Source organism: Pristiophorus japonicus, chromosome 13 (genome assembly GCF_044704955.1).
Source record: "Pristiophorus japonicus isolate sPriJap1 chromosome 13, sPriJap1.hap1, whole genome shotgun sequence".
Taxonomy (NCBI): domain Eukaryota; kingdom Metazoa; phylum Chordata; class Chondrichthyes; family Pristiophoridae; genus Pristiophorus; species Pristiophorus japonicus.
Genome location: NC_091989.1, coordinates 154,641,863 through 154,662,545, shown reverse-complemented (window position 1 = coordinate 154,662,545; position 20,683 = coordinate 154,641,863). Strand labels below are relative to the sequence as shown.

The 20,683-nt window shown below is 43.8% G+C and overlaps 1 protein-coding gene across 2 annotated transcripts; it reads left to right on the top strand.

The window, feature by feature from the left end:
* The first annotated feature begins 2,434 nt into the window (after nt 1-2,434).
* On the top strand, nt 2,435-16,832 carry uraha (urate (5-hydroxyiso-) hydrolase a). 2 transcript variants are annotated; one of them, XM_070896985.1, is made up of 4 exons: nt 2,435-2,507; nt 11,209-11,348; nt 14,558-14,693; nt 15,255-16,832. In XM_070896985.1, exons 1-4 carry the CDS (start codon nt 2,457-2,459, stop codon nt 15,342-15,344), a joined length of 417 nt encoding a protein of 138 aa, XP_070753086.1. In that variant the 5' UTR covers nt 2,435-2,456; the 3' UTR covers nt 15,345-16,832. The 2 variants fall into 2 exon arrangements, with proteins under 2 accessions (XP_070753086.1, XP_070753087.1); XM_070896986.1 differs by lacking the exon at nt 2,435-2,507 and adding an exon at nt 10,707-10,884.
* Nucleotides 16,833-20,683: the final 3,851 nt, after the last annotated feature.

Here is a 20,683-nt window from a genome sequence, read left to right as displayed (position 1 = left end):
GGGGATGGCTGTAGCTGTTGAGAGAGTACCACCTCCTTGAACCACAGGACTCGTTTGCAGTGCATGATTTCATGGTCAAACTAAATCTAGAGAAAACAATTCAGCTGTTACATTTTTGGCTCATTTCTACCTTTTTTTTAAAGATTCTATTTGGATTCCATACCTTGAAAGAAGGACTTGCAATTATATAGTGTCTTTCACGACCACCGACATCCCAAAGCACTTTACAGCCAATAAAGTACTTTTTGAAGTGTAGTCACTGTTGTAATGTAGGAATCACTCTAACTGATGAGTCCCAACTCTATGTACCTTCAACAGTGTCTTTGTTAGCCTTCATATCTAGGTAAGCTTTTGCTAACATGCATCAAGATAATGGGCCTATATCCAGTTATAGTTTACCAATTACTTTAACAATACCTACAATACAATGAGTGTCTCATACATTAACCACAGTTATTATCTTTGTCTTTATACCAAACCCCCTCAAAAATATACTAAGCAGCAATAACAACTTGCATTTATATAGCGCCTTTAACATAGTAAAACATTCCAAGGCGCTTCACAGAAGCGCCATCAAACAGAATTTGGCACCAAGCCACATAAGGAGATATTCGGACAGATAATCACAAGCTTGGTCAGAGAGGTAGGTTTTAAGGAACATCTTAAAGGAGGGTAGAGAGGCGGAGAGATTTATGGAGGGAATTCCTGAGCATAGGGCCTCGGCAGCTGAAGGCATGGCCACCAATGGTGGAGCAGTGAAAATTGGGGACGTGCTAGAGGCCAGAATTGGAGGAGTGGAGAGATATTGGAAGGTTGTAGGGCTGGAGAAGGTTAGAGAGATACTGAAGGGTGAGGCCATAGAGAGATTTGAAAACAAGGATGAGGAAGGTCAAAGAGTACTGAAGTGTTGGGGTAGGGATTTGGGAGAGCAGAGTACCTGAGAGAGGAGAAATGAAAGGAGGCATGATGAAAGGAGAGAGGTCCTAGGATGGTTAAAAAGGAAAGGAGAAACACAGGGGAAAGAGAAGTGATTGGCTCAGGTTTGGAACGGTAGCCAAAACATGCTCCAAATGGACACCAGGAAACTCATTACATAGGCTCAGGTGTGGTTACATAACAAGATTAGGATAGATATGGCCTGGTAGTAAACATGGACTAGAGAGGAGACAATAGGAGGGAGTCCAGAGTTAAAGTCAGAGGTTCTGTGGTGGGATAAAGTTGACGTAGGTAAGGTGGAATCAACTTGGAGCATTGACAAACTGATGTCCAGGTTCGGACACAGGTGTGGAGGGTGAGTGAGTCCAGAAGCTGTTTGAAGGGTAGAATATCGGTGGGAATAAACAGCCAGGAGGTGTGCAGAATCGATTGCGGGGTAGAAAAACGGTGGCAAAGTTCGAGGTCACTATAAGATCCAGAGGTAGCGGAGAAATGAGCCATGGCATAGGAGAGTGAATTTCTGGCTAGGAACCACACTGTAGCTAAATCTGAAAATCCAGTCATAAGCACAGCAGGTAATGGCAGCAGTGGGGGAATAGGCTGTAGGCTAGACAAAGTTACCATAAAACTTAAGCAACTGAATAGAAGATCAGAGTTACCACTGCTGAGTCTTCCAGTGCAGTCCAGTGGAGAAACGTAGGGCTCAATTTTCCCCAATTATCTGCACTGTTTTTTTGGCGTGCACTGTCTTTTTTGGAGTAAGTAAAAATCTCCAAGTTTCCCCAAAGTTTCTGCGCCCGCGTAATTTACTTAGGTACGATTTTTTTAGGCTACGATTTTTTTGCGTCATAGGGGACTTAGCCTGATGTCTGCACCAGTTTGGCCAACTTACCTTTTTGCTACGACGGCGTATGTAACCACTCCCAAAAAACCTTCTGGGCACTTAACAAAAATCAGCGTTCTTTACAAAATCGGCACAGAAAGACGCCATTGTTTTTAGCCGAAGTTTTGGAGGGAGTGAAGAAGGCAGAGAATATGCATCATAAATCTTCATTTTTTGAAAGTCAAAATGGAGAAATTGAAAGTGCAATGCAATTCCTGAATTTTTGACTTTGTTCAAAGTATCACCCCACCACCGAACCGAACCTCACCAGCATGAGGAGTTAACTGAGCAACCCCCTCTCCCCTCCTCCCCTCCCCCATCCCAAAACCTTGAACTACTGGGAGTGACCTTTCCACTCTACACTTTGTTAAAAAAATATTAACTAGCTTTATCTTTTCACTGAAAATGCTAGATATGTCACCAATGTGAAGGATTCAGGAGGCACAAGGACAAGGGTATTGACAAAAGCTGCCATTATGAAAGAGGCAAACACTTTGGATTTGTACAGCGCCATTCTCAAGGTCACTACGCGACTAAACTCTAGAAATGCTGAAATTATTCTTTCTAACCGCTCAGGTTTTCAGCTGTCGATAATCAGCCACTTCAGGGCACATATCTCAGAGGGACGTTTGATTAAATGAGTACGCTGCGGCTTTTGCATATTCAGGATCATCTCATCACAAACAAGGTGAGACAGTGAGAACTACAAAGATACAAGTGACATTTTGCAATTTGAATCTTTGGAAAGGTAGAATGACTTTCAATGGTATGGATTTCTTAAAACGCACTCTTTATAGACTTACAGTAAACTCTTACACTGTTAGTTACCATTAGCCTGGTTAAATGTAAACATGTGATAATATCTTAAATGTTTGAACAAGTAACTTATTGCGTTAACCTTCTTTATTGGACTGAAAAATGCTTTTAACTCCTTTCTAGTAAGCTGATGTGTAATCATTATTTTAAGGATATCACAATAAGGAAAGACACCCAATATCTTTCAACACTCATGTGAGAGACACAAATCTACAACCTTTAATTACCTGCGGCAGCATATTGCAACAGTGGCCATAGAACCACACCACCATGGGCTTGGATACACAGCTGTGTAATCCAGCACAAGAGGCAAGGCAAATATTGCAAAAATACCTCAACCCACACCCTTTGCATATTCAGCAGCTTCAATTCATTCAAGGAAAATATATATTTTTTAGCATTTTAGTATTTATAAAACTTAAGTGAACAAAAAGGGAGTCAATGGGTAAATTAGCTCAAGTAGATAGAAAATACTTTTTTTCCTTTGCTTCTATACATCAGGCCACTAGACAATTTCTTAAGCAAAGTGTTCCCTGATAAATTGACCTCACAGGTTTATCTTCAAAAGTGAGTTCTGAGTTTAGCCAATCAAAGTCTGGCCCCGTGTCACACATGCTAGAGATTGAGCCAAAAGTCCATCAGAGTAGTAAAGGGTCCAGAAGTTGGGACAGAACCTGGTTGTGCTGGGTTTCTACCCCTTCATGGCTGGAATGGCAAATTCTGATGGAAGGGGCCAGGAACTTCGTCTGCCCTCCCACTTAAGTCCAAACTTCAGTTTGCAGCATTCCTGGACTTCCTCGGGAATCTTGTCAGATACACCATTGTAAGGTCCAGCAGCAGCTATGTAGTACTTGGGTCCATGTGGGTCCCACCAGGAAGAAATCGAACGCGATCAGACGGATTGATTGTGTTGTGTATCTGTAAAGAATGCACTCCCATGTTTCGCCATCAAGGAGCGCATCAACTGAAGTCCCAAGGGATCCCAGCATCCCTTGGGAGCACTGTATATAAGCCAGCCCCTAAGGCCTGTTCCTCACTCTGGAGTGTCTTATTAAAGACTGAGATCACTGTTACTTTACCTCCCTGTGTGCAGTCTCATCTGTGTTAAGAACACAATAACTAGCGACGAGAATACGAATCCAACGCAAAGATGCAGCAAACTGTGGGCATCCTGGAGAAGTTCTCGGAGGGTAAGGACTGGGAAGCCTATGTCGAATGGCTAGACTAGTACTTTGTAGCCAACGAGCTGGACGGAGAAGGAAGCGCTGCAAAAAGGAGAGCAGTCCTCCTCACAGTCTGCGGGGCACCGACCTACAGCCTCATGAAGAATCTTCTGGCTCCGGTGAAATCCACAGATAAGTCATATGAGGAGCTGTGTACACTGGTTCGGGAGCATCTTAACCCGAGGGAGAGCGTGCTGATGGCGAGGTATCGGTTCTACACGTTCCAGCGATCTGAAGGTCAGGAAGTGGCGAGCTATGTCGCTGAGTTAAGGCGACTTGCAGGACAATGTGAGTTTGATGGCTACCTGGAGCAAATGCTCAGAAACTTTTTTGTACTGGGCATTGGCCATGAGATCATCCTACGAAAACTTTTGACTGTAGAGACACAGACCCTCAGTAAGGCCATTGCGATAGCACAGGCGTTTATGTCCACCAGTGATAACACCAAACAAATCTCTCAGCACACAAGTGCTAGCAATGTTCATAAATTAACTGGAACTGTGTTTGCGAGCAGAAATGTACAGGCTAGAACCCACGAGTCTGTAACTGCCAGCAGGCCTCAGGTGACCCAGATGACTCAGAGCCCCCAACAAAGGATGAATGCAAGGCAATTCATTCAGCCTATTCATGCCATTTCAAAGATTATGTTTGCAAGAGCTGTGGAACAATGGAGCACCTCCAACGAGCTTGCAAACGAGCTGCAAAACCTGCTAACCACTACGTGGCAGAGGAAGATCGGTCCATGGTGGATCAAAGCAATTTCGAGCCTCAGAGAGAGGAGGCAGATGCTGAAGTACACGGGGTGCACACATTTTCGACGAAATGTTCACCTATAATGCTAAATGTAAAATTGAATGGCTTACCCGTAGCCATGGAACTGGACACTGGCGCTAGCCAATCCAGCTTGAGTAAAAAGATGTTTGAGAGACTGCGGTGCAACAAGTCATTCAGACCAGCCCTGAGCCCCATCCACACGAAACTGAGAATGTACACCAAAGAGCTTATCACTGTCCTGGGCAGTGCCATGGTCAAGGTCACCTACGAGGGCACGGTGCATGAACTGCCACTCTGGATTGTCCCGGGCGATGGCCTCACATTGCTTGGAAGGAGCTGGCTGGGCAAAATCCGCTGGAACTGGGATGACATCCGAGCGCTATCACATGTCGATGAGGCCTCATGTACCCAGGTTCTTAACAAATTTCCTTCCCTTTTTGAGCCAGGCATTGGAAACTTTTCCGGGCAAAGGTGCGGATCCACTTGGTCCCAGAGGCACGACCCATTCACCACAAGGCGAGAGCGGTACGTCACATGATGAGGGCGAGAGTGGAAATTGAGGCTGCAATGTGAGGGCATCATCTCCCCAGTGGAATTCAGCGAGTGGACCAGCCCAATTGTTCCAGTACTCAAAAGTGAAGGCACGGTCAGGATTTGCGGCAATTATAAAGTAACTATTAATTAACTAAAGGACCAATACCCGCTACCTAAGGCAGACGACCTATTTGCGACACTGGCAGGAGGCAAGACGTTCACCAAGCTCGACCTGACTTTGGCCTACATGACGCAGGAGCTGGAGAAGTCTTCATAAACACACACAGGGGATTGTTCATCTACAACAGATGCCCGTTTGGAATTCGGTCGGCTGCAGCGATCTTCCAGAGAAACATGGAGAGCCTACTCAAGTCGGTACCACACACTGTGGTCTTTCAGGACGACATATTGGTCACGGGTCGGGACACCGCTGAGCACCTACAAAACCTGGAGGAGGTCCTCCAGCGACTGGATCACATAGGGCTACGGCTGAAGAGGTCGAAATGCGTCTTCATGGCAACAGAAGTGGAGTTTTTGGGGAGAAAGATCGCAGCGGAATGCATTCGGCCCACAGGCGCCAAGGCAGAGGCTATCAGGAACATGCACAGGCCACAGAATGTCACGGAGCTGCGGTCATTCCTGGGACTCCTCAACTATTTTGGTAACTTCCTACGGGAGTTAAGCACCCTTTTAGAGCCCCTACATGTGTTATTGCACAAAGGTGAGAACTGGGTATGGGGAAAAAAACAAGTAATTGCTTTTGAGAAGGCCAGAAACATTTTATGCTCCAACAAGCTGCTTGTATTGTATAACCCGTGTAAAAGACTTGTGCTAGCATGTGACGCGTTGTCGTACAGAGTCGGGTGTGTATTACAACAAGCTAACGTTGCGGGGAAGTTGCAACCGTTGCCTCTGCTTCCAGGAGCTTGTCTCAGGCCAAGAGGGCCTACAGCATGATTGAGAAAGAGGCATTAGCGTGTGTGTTCGGGGTAAAGAAAATGCATCAGTACCTGTTTGGCCTCAAATTTGAGTTGGAAACCGATCACAAGCCCCTCACATCGCTGTTCGCTGAAAACAAGGGGATAAATACCAATGTCTCAGCCTGCATACAAAGGTGGGCACTCACGCTATCAGCGTATAATTATACCATCCGCCACAGGCCAGGCACCGAGAACTGTGCGGATGCTCTCAGTCTGCTACCATTGCCTACCACGGGGGTGGAAATGGTGCAGCCTGCAGACTTGTTGATGGTGGCGCAGCCCGCAGACTTGTTGATGGTCATGGAAGTGTTTGAAAATGATAAATCACCTGTCACGGCCCGCCAGATTAGGACTTGGACCAGCCAAGATCCTCTGCTGTTCCTAGTAAAAAAAACTGTGTACTGCATGGGAGCTGGGCCAGCATCCCCGTTGAAATGCAAGAGCCAATCAAGCCGTTCCAGTGGCGAAAGGACGAGCTGTCCATTCAGGCAGGCTGCCTATTGTGGGGTAACCGCGCAGTGCTACCAAAAAAGGGCAAAAAAGGTTCATCTCGGATCTCCACAGCACACACCCAGGTATAGTAATGATGAAAGCGATAGCCAGATCCCACGTGTGGTGGCCCGGTATCGACTCTGACTTAGAGTTCTATGTACGGCAATGCAGGGTATGTGCTCAGTTGAGCAACGTGCCCAGAGAAGCACCACTAAGTTTGTGGTCCTGGCCTTTCAGACAATGGTCGAGGATCCATGTCGATTATGTGGGCCCGTTTCTCGGTAAAATGTTCCTGGTGGTGGTAGATACTTTTTCAAAATGGATTGAATGTGAAATAATGTCGGGAAGCACCACCACCACCACCATTGAAAGCCTGAGGCCATGTTTGCCACCAACAGCCTGCCTGACATACTGGTCAGTGACAACGGGCCATGTTTCACCAGTGCCGAATTTAAAGAATTCATGACCCGCAATGGGATCAAACATGTCACCTCGGCCCCGTTTAAACAAGCCTCCAATGGGCAGGTAGAGCGGGCAGTACAAACAATCAAACAGAGCCTTAAACGAGTCACAGAAGGCTCACTCCAAACACAGCCTGTCCTGAGTACTGCTCAGCTACCGCACGAGACCCCACTCACTCACAGGGGTGCCCCCGGCTGAGCTACTCATGAAAAGGACACTTAAAACCAGACTCTCGCTGGTTCACCCCAACCTGCATGATCAGGTAGAGAGCAGGCGGCAGTAACAAAACGTAAACGATGGTCGCGCCACTGTGTCATGGGAAATTGATCTGAATGACCCTGTGTATGTGCTAAACTATGGACATGGTCCCAAGTGGATCGCGGGCACAGTGATAGCTAAAGAAGGGAATAGGGTGTTTGTAGTCAAACTAGACAATGGACAAATTTGCAGAAAGCACCTGGACCAAGCGAGGCTGCGGTTCACAGACTGCCCTGAACAACCCACAGCAGACACCACCTTTTTCGAGCCCACAACACACACCCAAAGGATCAACAACACCATGCCAGACCAGGAAATCGAACCCATCACGCCCAACAGCCCAGCAAGGCCAGGTTCACCCAGCAGCCCTGCAGGGCCAACAACACGCCAGCCCAGCGAGGGCACAGCCAACACACCAGAACAGACATTTGTACCGAGGCGGTCCACCAGGGAAAGAAAGGCTCCCAATCGCCTCACCTTGTAAATAGTTTTCACTTTGACTTTGGCGGGGAGTGATGTTGTGTATCTGTAAAACATGCACTCCCATGTTCCACCACCAGGGAGCTGATCCCCTGAAGTCCCAAGGGATCCCAGCATCCCTTGGGAGCACTGTATATAAGCCGGACCCTAAGGCCTGTTCCTCACTCTGGAGTGTCTTATTAAAGACTGAGGTCACTGTTACTTTAATCTCCCTGTGTGCAGCCTCATCTGTGTTAGAATTCTTCCCTGTTTTCTAATTACTTTAAAAAAAAACTTCAAAAAAACAAAAGATCCTTGTGCAAAATAGAAGTCGTAACAACTTGTCACCAAGTTCCAGGTGGTTAGGTTAATTTCAGGTAAGTTTAGTATTATTGCACTGCACCACGCCATGTTGATCTGTGCTGCAAGGATATTGTCAAAGTGAGGGAAGGAGAGAATTTTTTTAAAGTTTAAAAACAGATTCAATTCATTTTATTATCAATGGTTCAAGAAAGTTTAGTTCGCTGTGAACACAATAGATTGCCAGTTGATTCTAGGTCTGGCAGTGATAGAACAAAGCTACAAAAGGTAAGTGCACCTGAAATTGTCAGCCCCCTGGCCTGTGGCTCCCCTTCTCGGAGTAGCAGGGTGGTGCTCTGAGATTCTGTGAGCTCCATTGTGGAGCAGGTGCCCACCTCTTATTTTGGTAATGACTCTGTCCGTGGGATTAGAGCTAGGCCGTTCAGGGGTGTTGTCAAGACACACTTCTTCACACAAGGGGTAGTGGAAATCTGGAAAGCTGTTAAGCATAGGTCAATTGAAAATTTCAAAACTGAGATTGATAGGTTTTTGCTAGTCAGGGATACAGATCAGCCATAATCTAATTGGGTGGTGGAGCAGCCTCGAGAGGCTGAATGGCTTACTCCTGTTCCTGTGTTCCTATCTGGGGCATGGTCATGCTTTTTCCAAAGTGGCCGGTTTATGTTTCACCCCGCTGCAAATGGTTATCGCCAGAATTTCAACCCCGTTGACTGCATTTGCCTCTTTCTAGCAATGCTCTCATTTTGCAGTCCTCTCTGAGTTGGCACACTCTTCATTGTTGCAGATTTCACAGGTCTTACACTAGATATCCTTTCGGGTTCAGTATCACTAGTCACACCTGTAAGCAGAGTGCGCATTTACTGTCCAATATTTGGTTAAACAATAGTGTGATTTAGGAGATCATAACATATACCCCTCACTGCGGGTACTGAAGACGATGATCTCATGTGTGCCATCAGGTGCGTTTGCCTATCTTTGCGGAAGACTGAAAAGTACTCCAGCAAAACAAGGTACAAATGTAAACCAACAAACTGGTTTCTTTTACATAAAATACATGAATGAACTGAATAGAGTTTTCAGTGTGATTCAGTGTCAATTTCAGGTCTTAATGTCAGACAGACAGTTGGCGTATGTAGCAACAGCATTTGGATTTATGGAGGAGGTAGAGCAGAGTGTCATACATTGTGGGAGCTAACGCCATGTTTATACAAATTTACCACTGTATCTAACTTGATATTCTATATCTCTTGCCATAAAACACAATATTCCATTAGCTTTTATAGTGGGCTTATCTTGAAGTACCGTCTTGTGAACCTGAACCCACAAATCCCTCTGCTCTTTAAAACCACCAAGCTTTCCCCCATCCAAAGTCTAATTTTTACTTTTTCTAAAACCAAACTACTACCTCACAACGACACTGAATTCCATCTGCCACATTGCCCATTCCATCATCTTATCAATATCCCCTTGCAGCTTCTTTTGATCCTCGGAATTATATATGGTGTGTCCAATTTTAGTATCGTCTTCAAATTTGGACTTCACTGCCTCCAGCTTTATATCCAAATCATTGATGTACACAATAAACAGAAGCTGTCCCAGAACAGAACCATGAAGGACACCACTCTGAGAAACTGCTCTTAACTCCTACTTTGTTTCCTCCCTTCGAACTAGTTTTAATCCAATTTGTTATCCTCCACAATAATCCGTACCCCTTAATCTCCAGTAGTCTCGAGTGTGACCATCTGAAAGTCCATGCACACCACATCCACTGCATTTCCCTCATCCACCATATCTGGCACCTCTTCAAAGAATGTTTTGTCAAGCACCATTTTCTTTGCTTTTTGGGAATTGGTATGGGAGGGAAACAAGGATGCAGGTCATAGGCTTCATTGATGAGTACACTGACAGGGAAAATGGAGAAACTACAGTCTATATCATGGACGAGGGCTCAGTTGGAAAGAAGGCAGGAGGGAAGTAGCAGCAGCTATACAGATGGCCTCAAAAATAACATAACTCTGGATATAGCCTCACAATAAAATTACACGTAACTTTCATGTTACGTGAGCAGAACTACACTCCTCCATTCCAGCAACAAACCAGACTCCTTCATTAAGTGACAAAACTTTACAAGCTGCAGGTCAGTAACTGGCTATAGCAGGCCACTGATTGCTGGTCTAGCTGGTGTTGATTTGATAGTGAGGGGACTGCAGGTAGCAGGCCACGACCTCTGCCAACTAGAAGGACAAGGGCAGCATGTGCATGGGAACACCATCAACTCAAAGTTCCCCTCCAAGTCACACACTATCCTGCCTTGGGCATATATCACTGTTCCTACATCACTGGGTCAAAATCCTGGAATTCCGACCTAACAGCACTGTCGCAGTACCTTCACCAATTGGACCGCAATGGTTCAAGAACAAGGCTTGCACCACCTTCTGGGGAACTAGGGCTGAGCAATAAATGCTCCCATAATCCCAAGAAAGTTTTTTTTTAAAGAAAGGTTCTGGCAGAAGACAATGTTGGGTGGGGAGAGAAAAAACACAAATCGCCGAAACCTGCTGCTCCACAGAGCGTATGCAAATCAGCGAGGAGTGACCGCCAGCTTGTGGCTCCTGAGGAGGAGGAGGCAGCACAACAGCGGGTTTAAAATCCCAGAGCCCGGACCCATTACACGCGTCTGACGGAACACTTCCGAGATTGGTGCCTCGTTACTGGCGGACACAGACACAGCTCCAAACCCCGACCGGCAAGTGCCCTTAGTGCATGTAGGAACCGGAGAGAAACTTCTCAGTGTTAAGCTATTGATATATATTTGGAGCTATCGGTAAAACACGAATACATTTCTAAAATCCAATGTCTAAAGGCCAACACCTGGTAGTTTGGGCGGTGTGGGAATCCGCCAATTGCCACACGAAAAGGAAGTGACACAAAGATGCAAGAGCCGACTGTTTACACAAGTGCTTCTGAATATATTATATTTCCTTATGTTAACATTTTTCTCGGAAGTAAATGCACTTTGTATTTTTTTTAAATATCTGACGGTAACTTTTGAACAACTCTTCTGTAATAGAGTAACTGCCCAGATCGCAGTATGGCACAGAGCCCTCTAACTACCCACATACTCAACACAGCACAAGGTGTCCCTGCTACTCATGTGGCTGTTAGCGTTTCCAGACTGGAGGATAAGGACTGGGTGGAGATTGCAAGAGGGTACGTCAAATCAAACCACTAATGGCTAAAGGAAAGATACATTTAAAGAAGCGTATGAGAATAAAATCTTATTTAAAAGTGATTTTATTAGGCTAACCATTTGAACCCGCACTTCCCCTGGTGTGATGGAGGCATCAATAGACTTATCATCAGCCACTATTCAATTGCTAAATGGGACCATTATTTAATATGTTGCTCTATTACTTGCACTTGTTCTCTGAAGACAGCAGTTCTCAAACGTTTTTGGATGAAGGACCCCTTTTCAAACAGATTAGTAACAGGGACCCCCCCCCCCCATCTAAATTATAATATAAACTATAAATTAAATTATATTATAAACCTACCTCTTTGACCAAGCTTTTGGTCATCAATCCTAATTTCTCCTTGTGTGGCTTGGTGTCAAATTTTTTATATCACTCCTTGGGACATTTTACTATGTTAAAGCTACTATATAAATACAAGTTGTGGTTATACTATATAATATTCATCATATGAAAGTGCTGCATGAAAAAAGTGTTTTAATAATGCTTTTAAGAAAACAGTTATCAGTGTGATGAGTGTGCCTGCTTCTCACACCAATTCTGGGTACTCCGCAGCAACCGTTAGCCACTTAGTGCTGGACAATTTTTAAAGCTGTCAGCAGGCCAAGGTGAGTGAGGACACCAGCACCATACATATGCTGGGATGTTGCTGGAAGCACGACTCACTCCATACTGTCCCACTGACATGTTCTGTAACAACTACACTGTCGGACTGTACATGTTTGCGTGAACATGTTCAGTCACGTGTTTGAAGGGCCCTACACGTCCGGAGGATGCTTTTTATTCTGCTTAATTGGATGCAAGGCTGCTGCCTCCTAGTGCTTAAATCTCCTATACTAGGCAGCAACCCCATAGTAAGCATGCTGGATTTGCTTAAGGCCGGTACGTACTGGTGACCAGCCTTATCATATCTGGCAGGTTTACTCTGGGGACTTTGCTGGTTGCACAGGATCCACAATCAGAAATGCAGAGCCAAAGCACCCCACTAAGTGCAATATAAAAGCAACCTTCAGTGAGAGGAGTTTGGAGATCTCACCAATAGTAGCAACGATGGTGGGAGCAGTGATATTCCATCTCTTCATTAAAAAAAACATAATCACCAAACTAATTCAGATAAATGTGATAATTTACCTGCCAACAATGGCAATGCCCTTTAAACTTTACACATTATGAATTTAAATCTGTCTGCTGTGCCCGTCAATTCTGGATTGCAGTAAGCAATTTCTGGACACTGGCATAGTGTTCTTGATCACTTAAGACTCAGTATTTGGCTCTATGCAGCCTTTGACACAGTCGAGCAAACCACCCTCTTCCAATGCCTCTCCTCCATTGTCCAACTCAGTGCAACAGCCCATGCTTGGTTCCACTCTCACGTATCAAATAGTAGCCAGAGCATCTCCAGTAATGACTTCCATTCCCTACCCTACTCGATACCTTCAAAGACCCCCAAGGATCAATCTTCTTCCTCATTTACATGCTGACCCTTGGCACCATGATCTGCACGCATGGGGTCAGCATCCACATGTACACTGATGACAGCCAGCTCCACCTCTGCACAACCTCTCGAGACAACCTCCACTGTCGGTTAGATCAGCTGCAATTTGCTCCAATTAAATATTGGGAAAACTGAAGCCATCATTTTCAACCCCCATCATTAACACTCTACCATTTCCTCTAATTCCATCCTACTTCCCAACCACAGTCTCAGTTTAAACTAGACTGTTTTCAACCTCGGTGTCCTATTTGACCAAGAGCTGAGCTTCAGACCCATATCCTCTCACAAAGACTGACTTCTTCCACCTCTAACATTGCTTGCCTCTGATTCTAACTGCCCATCTGCTGCTGAAACCCTCATCTATGTCTTTGTCGCTTTCAAACTTAACTAGTTCAGAATTCCTGGCCAGCCTCCCATCCGCTGTCCTCTATCAACTTCAGTTCATCCAAAGCTGCCTATATTCTATCCTGCACCAATGTCCCTTCACCCCTGTCCTCGCTGAACTACATTGGTTCCAGGTCCCCAATGCCTTAAATTTAAAATTCTCACGTTTAAATCTCTTCATTGCCTTGCCCCCCCCCCCCCATCAATGTAATCTCCTCTAGACCTACAGCCACAACCATCCAGTTCTCTGACTCTGGACTCTTTTGCATTCACCCACTATTAGTGGCACCATGCTCTGCAATTGCTACTCTAACCTTCTCCAACCCCTTCTCCTTTTGAGACTTCCTCAACACCCACCTCTCTGACTAAGCTTTTAGTCACCTGACCTCTAATGTCCCCTTCTTTGGCTTGGAAACCAATTTTTAATTGCACCTTTGTGCATCATCTTGCGATGTTTTTCTATGTTAAAAAAGACTAAAAAGAATTGCATTTATATAGCACCTTTCACGACCACTGGATGTCTCAAAGCGCTTTACAGTCAATGAAGTACTTTTGGAGTAATGTGGGAAATGTGGCAGCCAATTTGTGCACAGCAAGCTCCCACAAACAGCAATGTGATAAAAACAGTTTATCTGGTTATTGTTACTTTGATTGAGGGATAAGTATTGGCCAGGACACCGGGGATAACTCCCTTTGCTCTTCTTCAAAACAGTGCCATGGGATCTTTTACACCCACCTGAGAGAGCAGACGGGGCCTCGGTTTAATGTCTCATCCAAAAGACGGCACCTCCAATAGCTCTCCCTCAGTACTGCACTGGAGTGTCAGCCTAGATTTTTGTGCTCAAGTTCCTGGAGTGGGACTTGAACACATAACCTTCTGACTCAGAGGCAAGTGTGCTACCCACTGAGCCATAGCTGACATTGAGACTGTTATATAAAGGTAATTCCTTGGCAGTCTTGTCAAAAAATTATTTTCTTATAGCAGGAAACATTATCAGAGAACCAGCTTCATGTCACTGCAACTTCTGCCATGGTTCAAACATTATTGGCAAAAATGAGCAACATTAAACAGTATTTTATCCACATCGCACTGTTTTCTTCACATTTTAATCCCCCAAAATTGTTATCGTGTCAAATATACAATAATTATACAATGTGATGCTTGCTGAAAGTGGAAAAATAGTAATTGAGACATATTAATATTTAAAGGAGCTATCCCACAGAAAAATTTGCCTGGCCAAAAGCTTTTTAAAATGTTGTAACTACACTATGCATTTCTGTGTTTGCAGGGTTACTAATTCAGATGGCAGGTGCCCAGACCTGCTTACATCACAAACCTTTATTCCTGGAACATACAAGATGAAATTTGCGACAGCTGAATACTGGGAATCGTTAAAGATGCCCAGCTTCTACCCATACATAGAGGTAACGACTGCAAAAAAGGCTGAGTTTAAAACTTTAACTTTCTAAGCACATCAATAGATATCAAGCAATACAGGATAAAACATGACATTTATTACTAATATGTGTTATTTACATTAGAAGACAATAAATAATGCATCTTCAAATAAGATTAATGAAACAGCCACTAACTTGACAAGACTTTAATGTGTGACTGATAGAACCATCACGAGTACATTGTAATGAGGAAACTTGTATTTCATTTGCATTGCATCTATCAACTTGAGGCAAATGCTCTCATAAGTTTAGAATCATCCTTGGAGATAGATCTTACTTACTAAATGATTTCTTCATTTCTTTTACAACAGGATAAGAGTTTTTGAGGTATAGATTTAAACAATTTCGACTTTGTGCGACAATGTAAAATGGATGATAAAAGCCAGCCTGTTTTGCATTTCTGCCGATTTTTAAAATTTCCATTTTACACTATTGCACAAAGTCAAAATACCCTCATAGTGTCTCAACCAAGGAATCTGTCTGACCAGAAATGTACAGCTAATCCTCTTTTACATTGCATTCCTTCAGATTGTCTTCTACATCTTGGATACAAGTCAGAAGTACCACATTGCTCTTCTCCTGAGTCCCTTCTCGTACAGTACCTATCGAGGATCCTAAGTGCCCTAATCAGCACCAACAAGAACTACAGAGTCTGTTTTAGTTACATTATGATAAAATATCTCCGTGCCTGTGTTCAGATGAGTAAAATTCATTAAAAGATTTTGTTTTATTTTGTTACTGTTTACCGTACAATAAGTCAAGATAGAAATTAGTGTTAAGATTCAGAAAGGTTAATTGGCCTTTATCTCATGGGAGCTAGAATACAAAAAGGGAGGAAGTTATGCTTCAGTTGTATAGGTATAGAACATTGGTCAAGCCCCATCTGCAGTACTGTGTTCAGTTTAGGGCTCCACATCCCAGGAAGGATTATACTGGCCTTGGGAGGGTGCAGCACAGATTCACCGGAGCTTAGGGAGTTAAATTTTGAAGGCAGGTTGCATAACTTTGGCTTGTATTCAGTATAGAAGATTGAGGGGTGATCTGATCAAGGTGTTTAAAATGCTAAACGGATTTGATAGAATAGATATGGTGAAGCTATTTCCTCTAGTGGTGAATGAAGAACAATGGGACATGATCTTAAAATTAGAGCTAGCCAATTCAGGAGCAAAATCACAAAGCACTTCTTCACACAAAGGATAGTAGAAATCTGGATCACTCTTCCCCCAAAAGGGTGTGGATGCTAGAACAAATGGAGCTTTCAAGAGTGAGATGGATAGATTTTTTGTTAGGTAAGGGTATCGAGGGATATAGAGCAAAGGCAGGTATATTGAGTTTAGGTTCAGATCAATCATGATCTAATTGAAAGGTGGAGCAGGCTTGAGGGGCCGAATGGCCTATTTCTATCCCTAATGTTACTAGCTTAAATGCAGTTGCAGTAAGCTACATGGGCACAGACTGTGGGGGCAATTTGTACCTAATCCGCCCAATGGGAAACTGACGCTATCGGGTGCAATACTAGGTTTGAAATCAATAGAAAATAATACTGGTATAAAACCGACATTTCACCCAATCCCGTGGGTTTCCCACCCGATGAGTTAGATTAAAATGACCCCTCATGTGCCTCTTATGAATTTGTTTTGTGTAATTATCTGATATAACTTCTGCACCCCCATTACTGAATTCATAGCACTTTTTCCACATAAGCTAATTCTTTGCCAAAATCATTTATTGAAGAAGAAGCATAACCTGTGTAATGCTGCTTTCTTCAATCTTAAACCAGTGATCACAATCTGTTCGTTTTTCCACTTTGAGTCATGAGAGTTCAATGAACAATGTCACATTGCCTTTCTGTTTGTTGGCTGAAGGTGTTAACCTCAATCTGCATAGTAACTTTGCCAAAATAGTGGAAACTGCTGTTTCTAAATACTTTGGCGACTGAGTAATGAAAAAGCTTTGAAAATATAGTAGTTCCTTTCAACAAATATCGATTGTAATTGCTCCTTCAATGTAACATTTGAAAATGAAAAATGTAAATCTATGTTTGTAACAATGAATATAACATATAAAGTATTAAAATGGATGGAATCTTGGTCCTTTGGCCAGTAGAGATGAAAAGCAACCAGGGTGTCTGCTCTTGATCATTGTATAGTAGTTTCTCAAAACTCTAAATGCACGTAGCATTCGTAATGAAATAGATGAGTTGATGGCACAAATAGATACAAATGGGTATGATCTGATAGCCATCACAGAGACGTGGTTGAAAGGTGACCAGGACTGGGAATTAAATATTATGGGGCATTTGACAATCCAGAAGCACAGATAGAAAGGAAAAGGAGGTGGGGTAGCTCTATTGATAAAGGATGGAATCACTGCGACAGTGAGAAACAATATTGGCTCAAATGATCAGGATGTTGAAACAGTTTGGGTGGAGATGAGGAATAATAAGGGGAAAAAGTCACTGGTGGGCACAATCTCTAAGCCCCCTAACAGTAGCAACTCTGTTGGTCGGAGTATACACCAGGAAATAGTGGGAGCTTGTAAAAAGGGAACAGCAATAATCATGGGTGATTTTAACCTCCATATTGATTGGACAAATCAAATTGGTCTGGGTAGCCTTGAGGATGAGTTCATAGAGTGCATAAGGGACGGGTTCCTTCAAAACTAGTGAGAGGACAGAAGAAAAGCCAGCAAAGAATGACTAAAAAAATGATTAAGAAAGGATCGATAGACTATGAAAGTAAACTAGCACGAAATATAAAAACAGATAGCAAGAGTTTCTATAGGTATATAAAAAGGAAAAGAGTGGCTTAAGTAAATGTTGGTCCCTTAGAGGATGAGACCGAGAAATTAATAATGGAGATGGCAGAAACTCTGAACAAATACTTTGTTTCAGTCTTTACGGTAGAGGACACAAACAATATCCCAACAGTGGATAGTCAAGGAGCTATAGGGGGAAGGACCTTATCGCAATCACTAAGGAGGTGGTACTCAGTAAGATAATGGGACTAAAGGCAGATAAATCCCCTGGACCTGATGGCTTGCATCCTAGGGTCTTATGTGAAGTAGCGACAAGGATAGCGGATGCATTGATTGTAATTTACCAAAATTCCCTGGATTCCGGGGAGGTGCCAGCAGATTGGAAAACTGCAAATGTAACACCCCTATTTAAAAAAGGAGGAAACTATAGACCAGTTAGCCTAACGTCTGTGATTGGGAAAATGTTGGAGTCCATTACTGAAGCAGTAGCAGGACATTTGGGAAAGCAGAGTCAGCATGGATTTATGAAGGGGAAGTAATGTTTGACAAATTTGCTGGCATTCTTTGAGGATGTAATGAACAGGGTGGATAAAGGGGAACCAGTGGATGTGCATTTGGACTTCCAGAAGGCATTTGACAAGGTGCCACCTAAAAGGTTACTGCACAAGATAAAAATTCACGGGGTTGGGGTAATATATTAGCATGGAGAGGATTGGCTAACTAACAGAAAACAAAGTCGGGATTAATGGTTCATTCTCGGGTTGGCAATCAGTGTGCCGCAGGGATCAGTGCTGGGACCCCAACTATTTACAATGTATATTAACGACTTGAAAGAAGGGACTGAGTGTAACATAGCCAAGTTTGCTGATGATACAAAGATGGGAGGAAAAGCAATGTGTGAGGAGGACACAAAAAATCTGCAAAAGGACATAGTCTAAGTGAGTGGGCAAAAATTTGGCAGATGGAGTATAATGTTGGAAAGTGTGAGGTCATGCTCTTTGGCAGAAAAAAATTCAAAGAACAAGTTATTATTTAAATGGAGAAAGATTGCAAAGTGCTGGAGTACAGCGGGACCTGGGGGTACTTGTGTATGAAACATAAAAGGTTAGTATGCAAGTACAGCAAGTGATCAGAAAGGCCAATGGAATCTTGGCCTTTATTGCAAAGGGGATGGAGTATAAAAGTAGGGAAGTCTTGCTACAGTTATACAGGGTATTGATGAGGCCACACCTGGAATACTGCATACAGTTTTGGTTTCCATATTTGCAAAAGGATATACTTGCTTTGGAGGCAGTTCAGAGAGGGTTCACTAGGTTGATTCCGGAGATGAGGGGGTTGACTTATTAGGAGAGGTTGAGGAGGTTGGGCCTCCTACTCATTGGAATTCAGAAGAATGAGAGGTGATCTTATCGAAACGTATAAGATTATGAGTGGGCTTGACAAGGTAGAAGCAGAGAGGATGTTTCCACTGATAGGGGAGACTAGAATTAGAGGGCATAATCTTAGAATAAGGGGCCGCCAATTTAAAACTGAGATGAGGAGGAATTTCTTCTCTAAGGGTTGTAAATCTGTGGAATTCGCTGGCTCAGAGAGCTGTGGAAGCCGGGACATTGAACAAATTTAAGACAGATAGGAAACTTCTTAACCGATAAGGGATTAAGAGGTTATGGGGAGCGGGCAAGGAAGCGGAACTGATTCCATGATCAGATCAGCCGCGATCATATTAAATGGCGGTGCAGGTTCGAGGGGCTATATGGCCTACTCCTGCTCCTATTTCTTATGTTCTTATGGATATGGACACGTAAAGGGGATCAGGTCTAGCCTCTGCAGCTGGAAGCCTGGCAAAAGTCATTAATTAGACTTGCACACAAAGAATGATCACTTAGGCGAGATTCTGTGGGCATGCGTTACTGTGCAACAGGAGGGTGGGGGAGAAAAGAGGGGAAACAATGCATAACATTTTGATATCTTCTGAATTCATTGAACAAAGTGTTTGATTTCCTGTTTTTGATGAATTACCAATGCAGCCCTCAAAGGGTTTCTGAAAACCTAAATAGTAATTTTTTTAATCAGAAAAAAACTGGGTTTGTGGAAATATTTGCAACTGCATATATTCCTATTTCATAATTACGTTGTATCTAGAATCTCTTGCAGAGACATCGTTGGTGAAATTTCTCCAGTGATTTGAGGTGTCTACTGTATGTGGTCCACATCTCTGAGCCACACAGATCGCTGGAGAGATCCCACCAACGATATCTCCGCAAGATCCTGCAGATCCCCTGGGAGGACTGACGTACCAACAATCGTGTCCTCGATCAGGCCAACATCCCTAGCATCAAAGCACTGACCACACTCGACCAGCTCCGTTGGGTGGGCCACATTGTTCGCATGCCTGACACAAGACTCCCAAAGCAAGCGATCTACTCGGAACTCCTACGGTAAGCGAACCCCAGGTGGGCAGAGGTAACGTTTCAAGGACACCCTCAAAGCCTCCTTGATAAAATGCACCATCCCCACCAACACCTGGGAGTCCCTGGCCTAAGTGGTGGAAGAGCATCTGGGAGGGCATTGAGCACCTCGCGTCTCGTCGTCAAGAGCATGCAAAAAACAAGCACAGGCAGCAGAAGCAGCATGTGGCAAACCAGACTCCGCACCCACCCTTTCCTTCAACGACTGTCTGTCCCACCTGTGACAAAGACTGTAATTCCCGTATTGGACTGTCTAGTCACCTAAGAACTCACTTTTAGAGTGGAAGCAAGTCTTCCTCAATTTTGATGGACTGCCTATGATAATGATCTAGAACATGTTAAATTTTATTTTAAATAAATAGATTAAGCCAGGGTGAAGCACAATATATATTTTCATCACTGAAGCAATTAATGCCGTGAACATCTCATGAAAATGCTTCTTTTCTCAACACTGATCAAAGGTATCAAGGTGCCACATAAAAGGTTACTGCACAAGATAAAAGTTCACAGGGTTGGGGTTAATATATTAGCATGGATAGAGGATTGGCTAACTAACAGAAAACAAAGTCGGGATAAATGGTTAATTCTCGGGTTGGCAATTAGTAACTTGTGGGGTGCCGCAGGGATCAGTGCTGGGACCCCCAACTATTTACAATCTATATTAACGACTTGGAAGAAGGGACCGAATGTAACGTAGCCAAGTTTGCTGACGACACAAAGATGGGAGGAAAA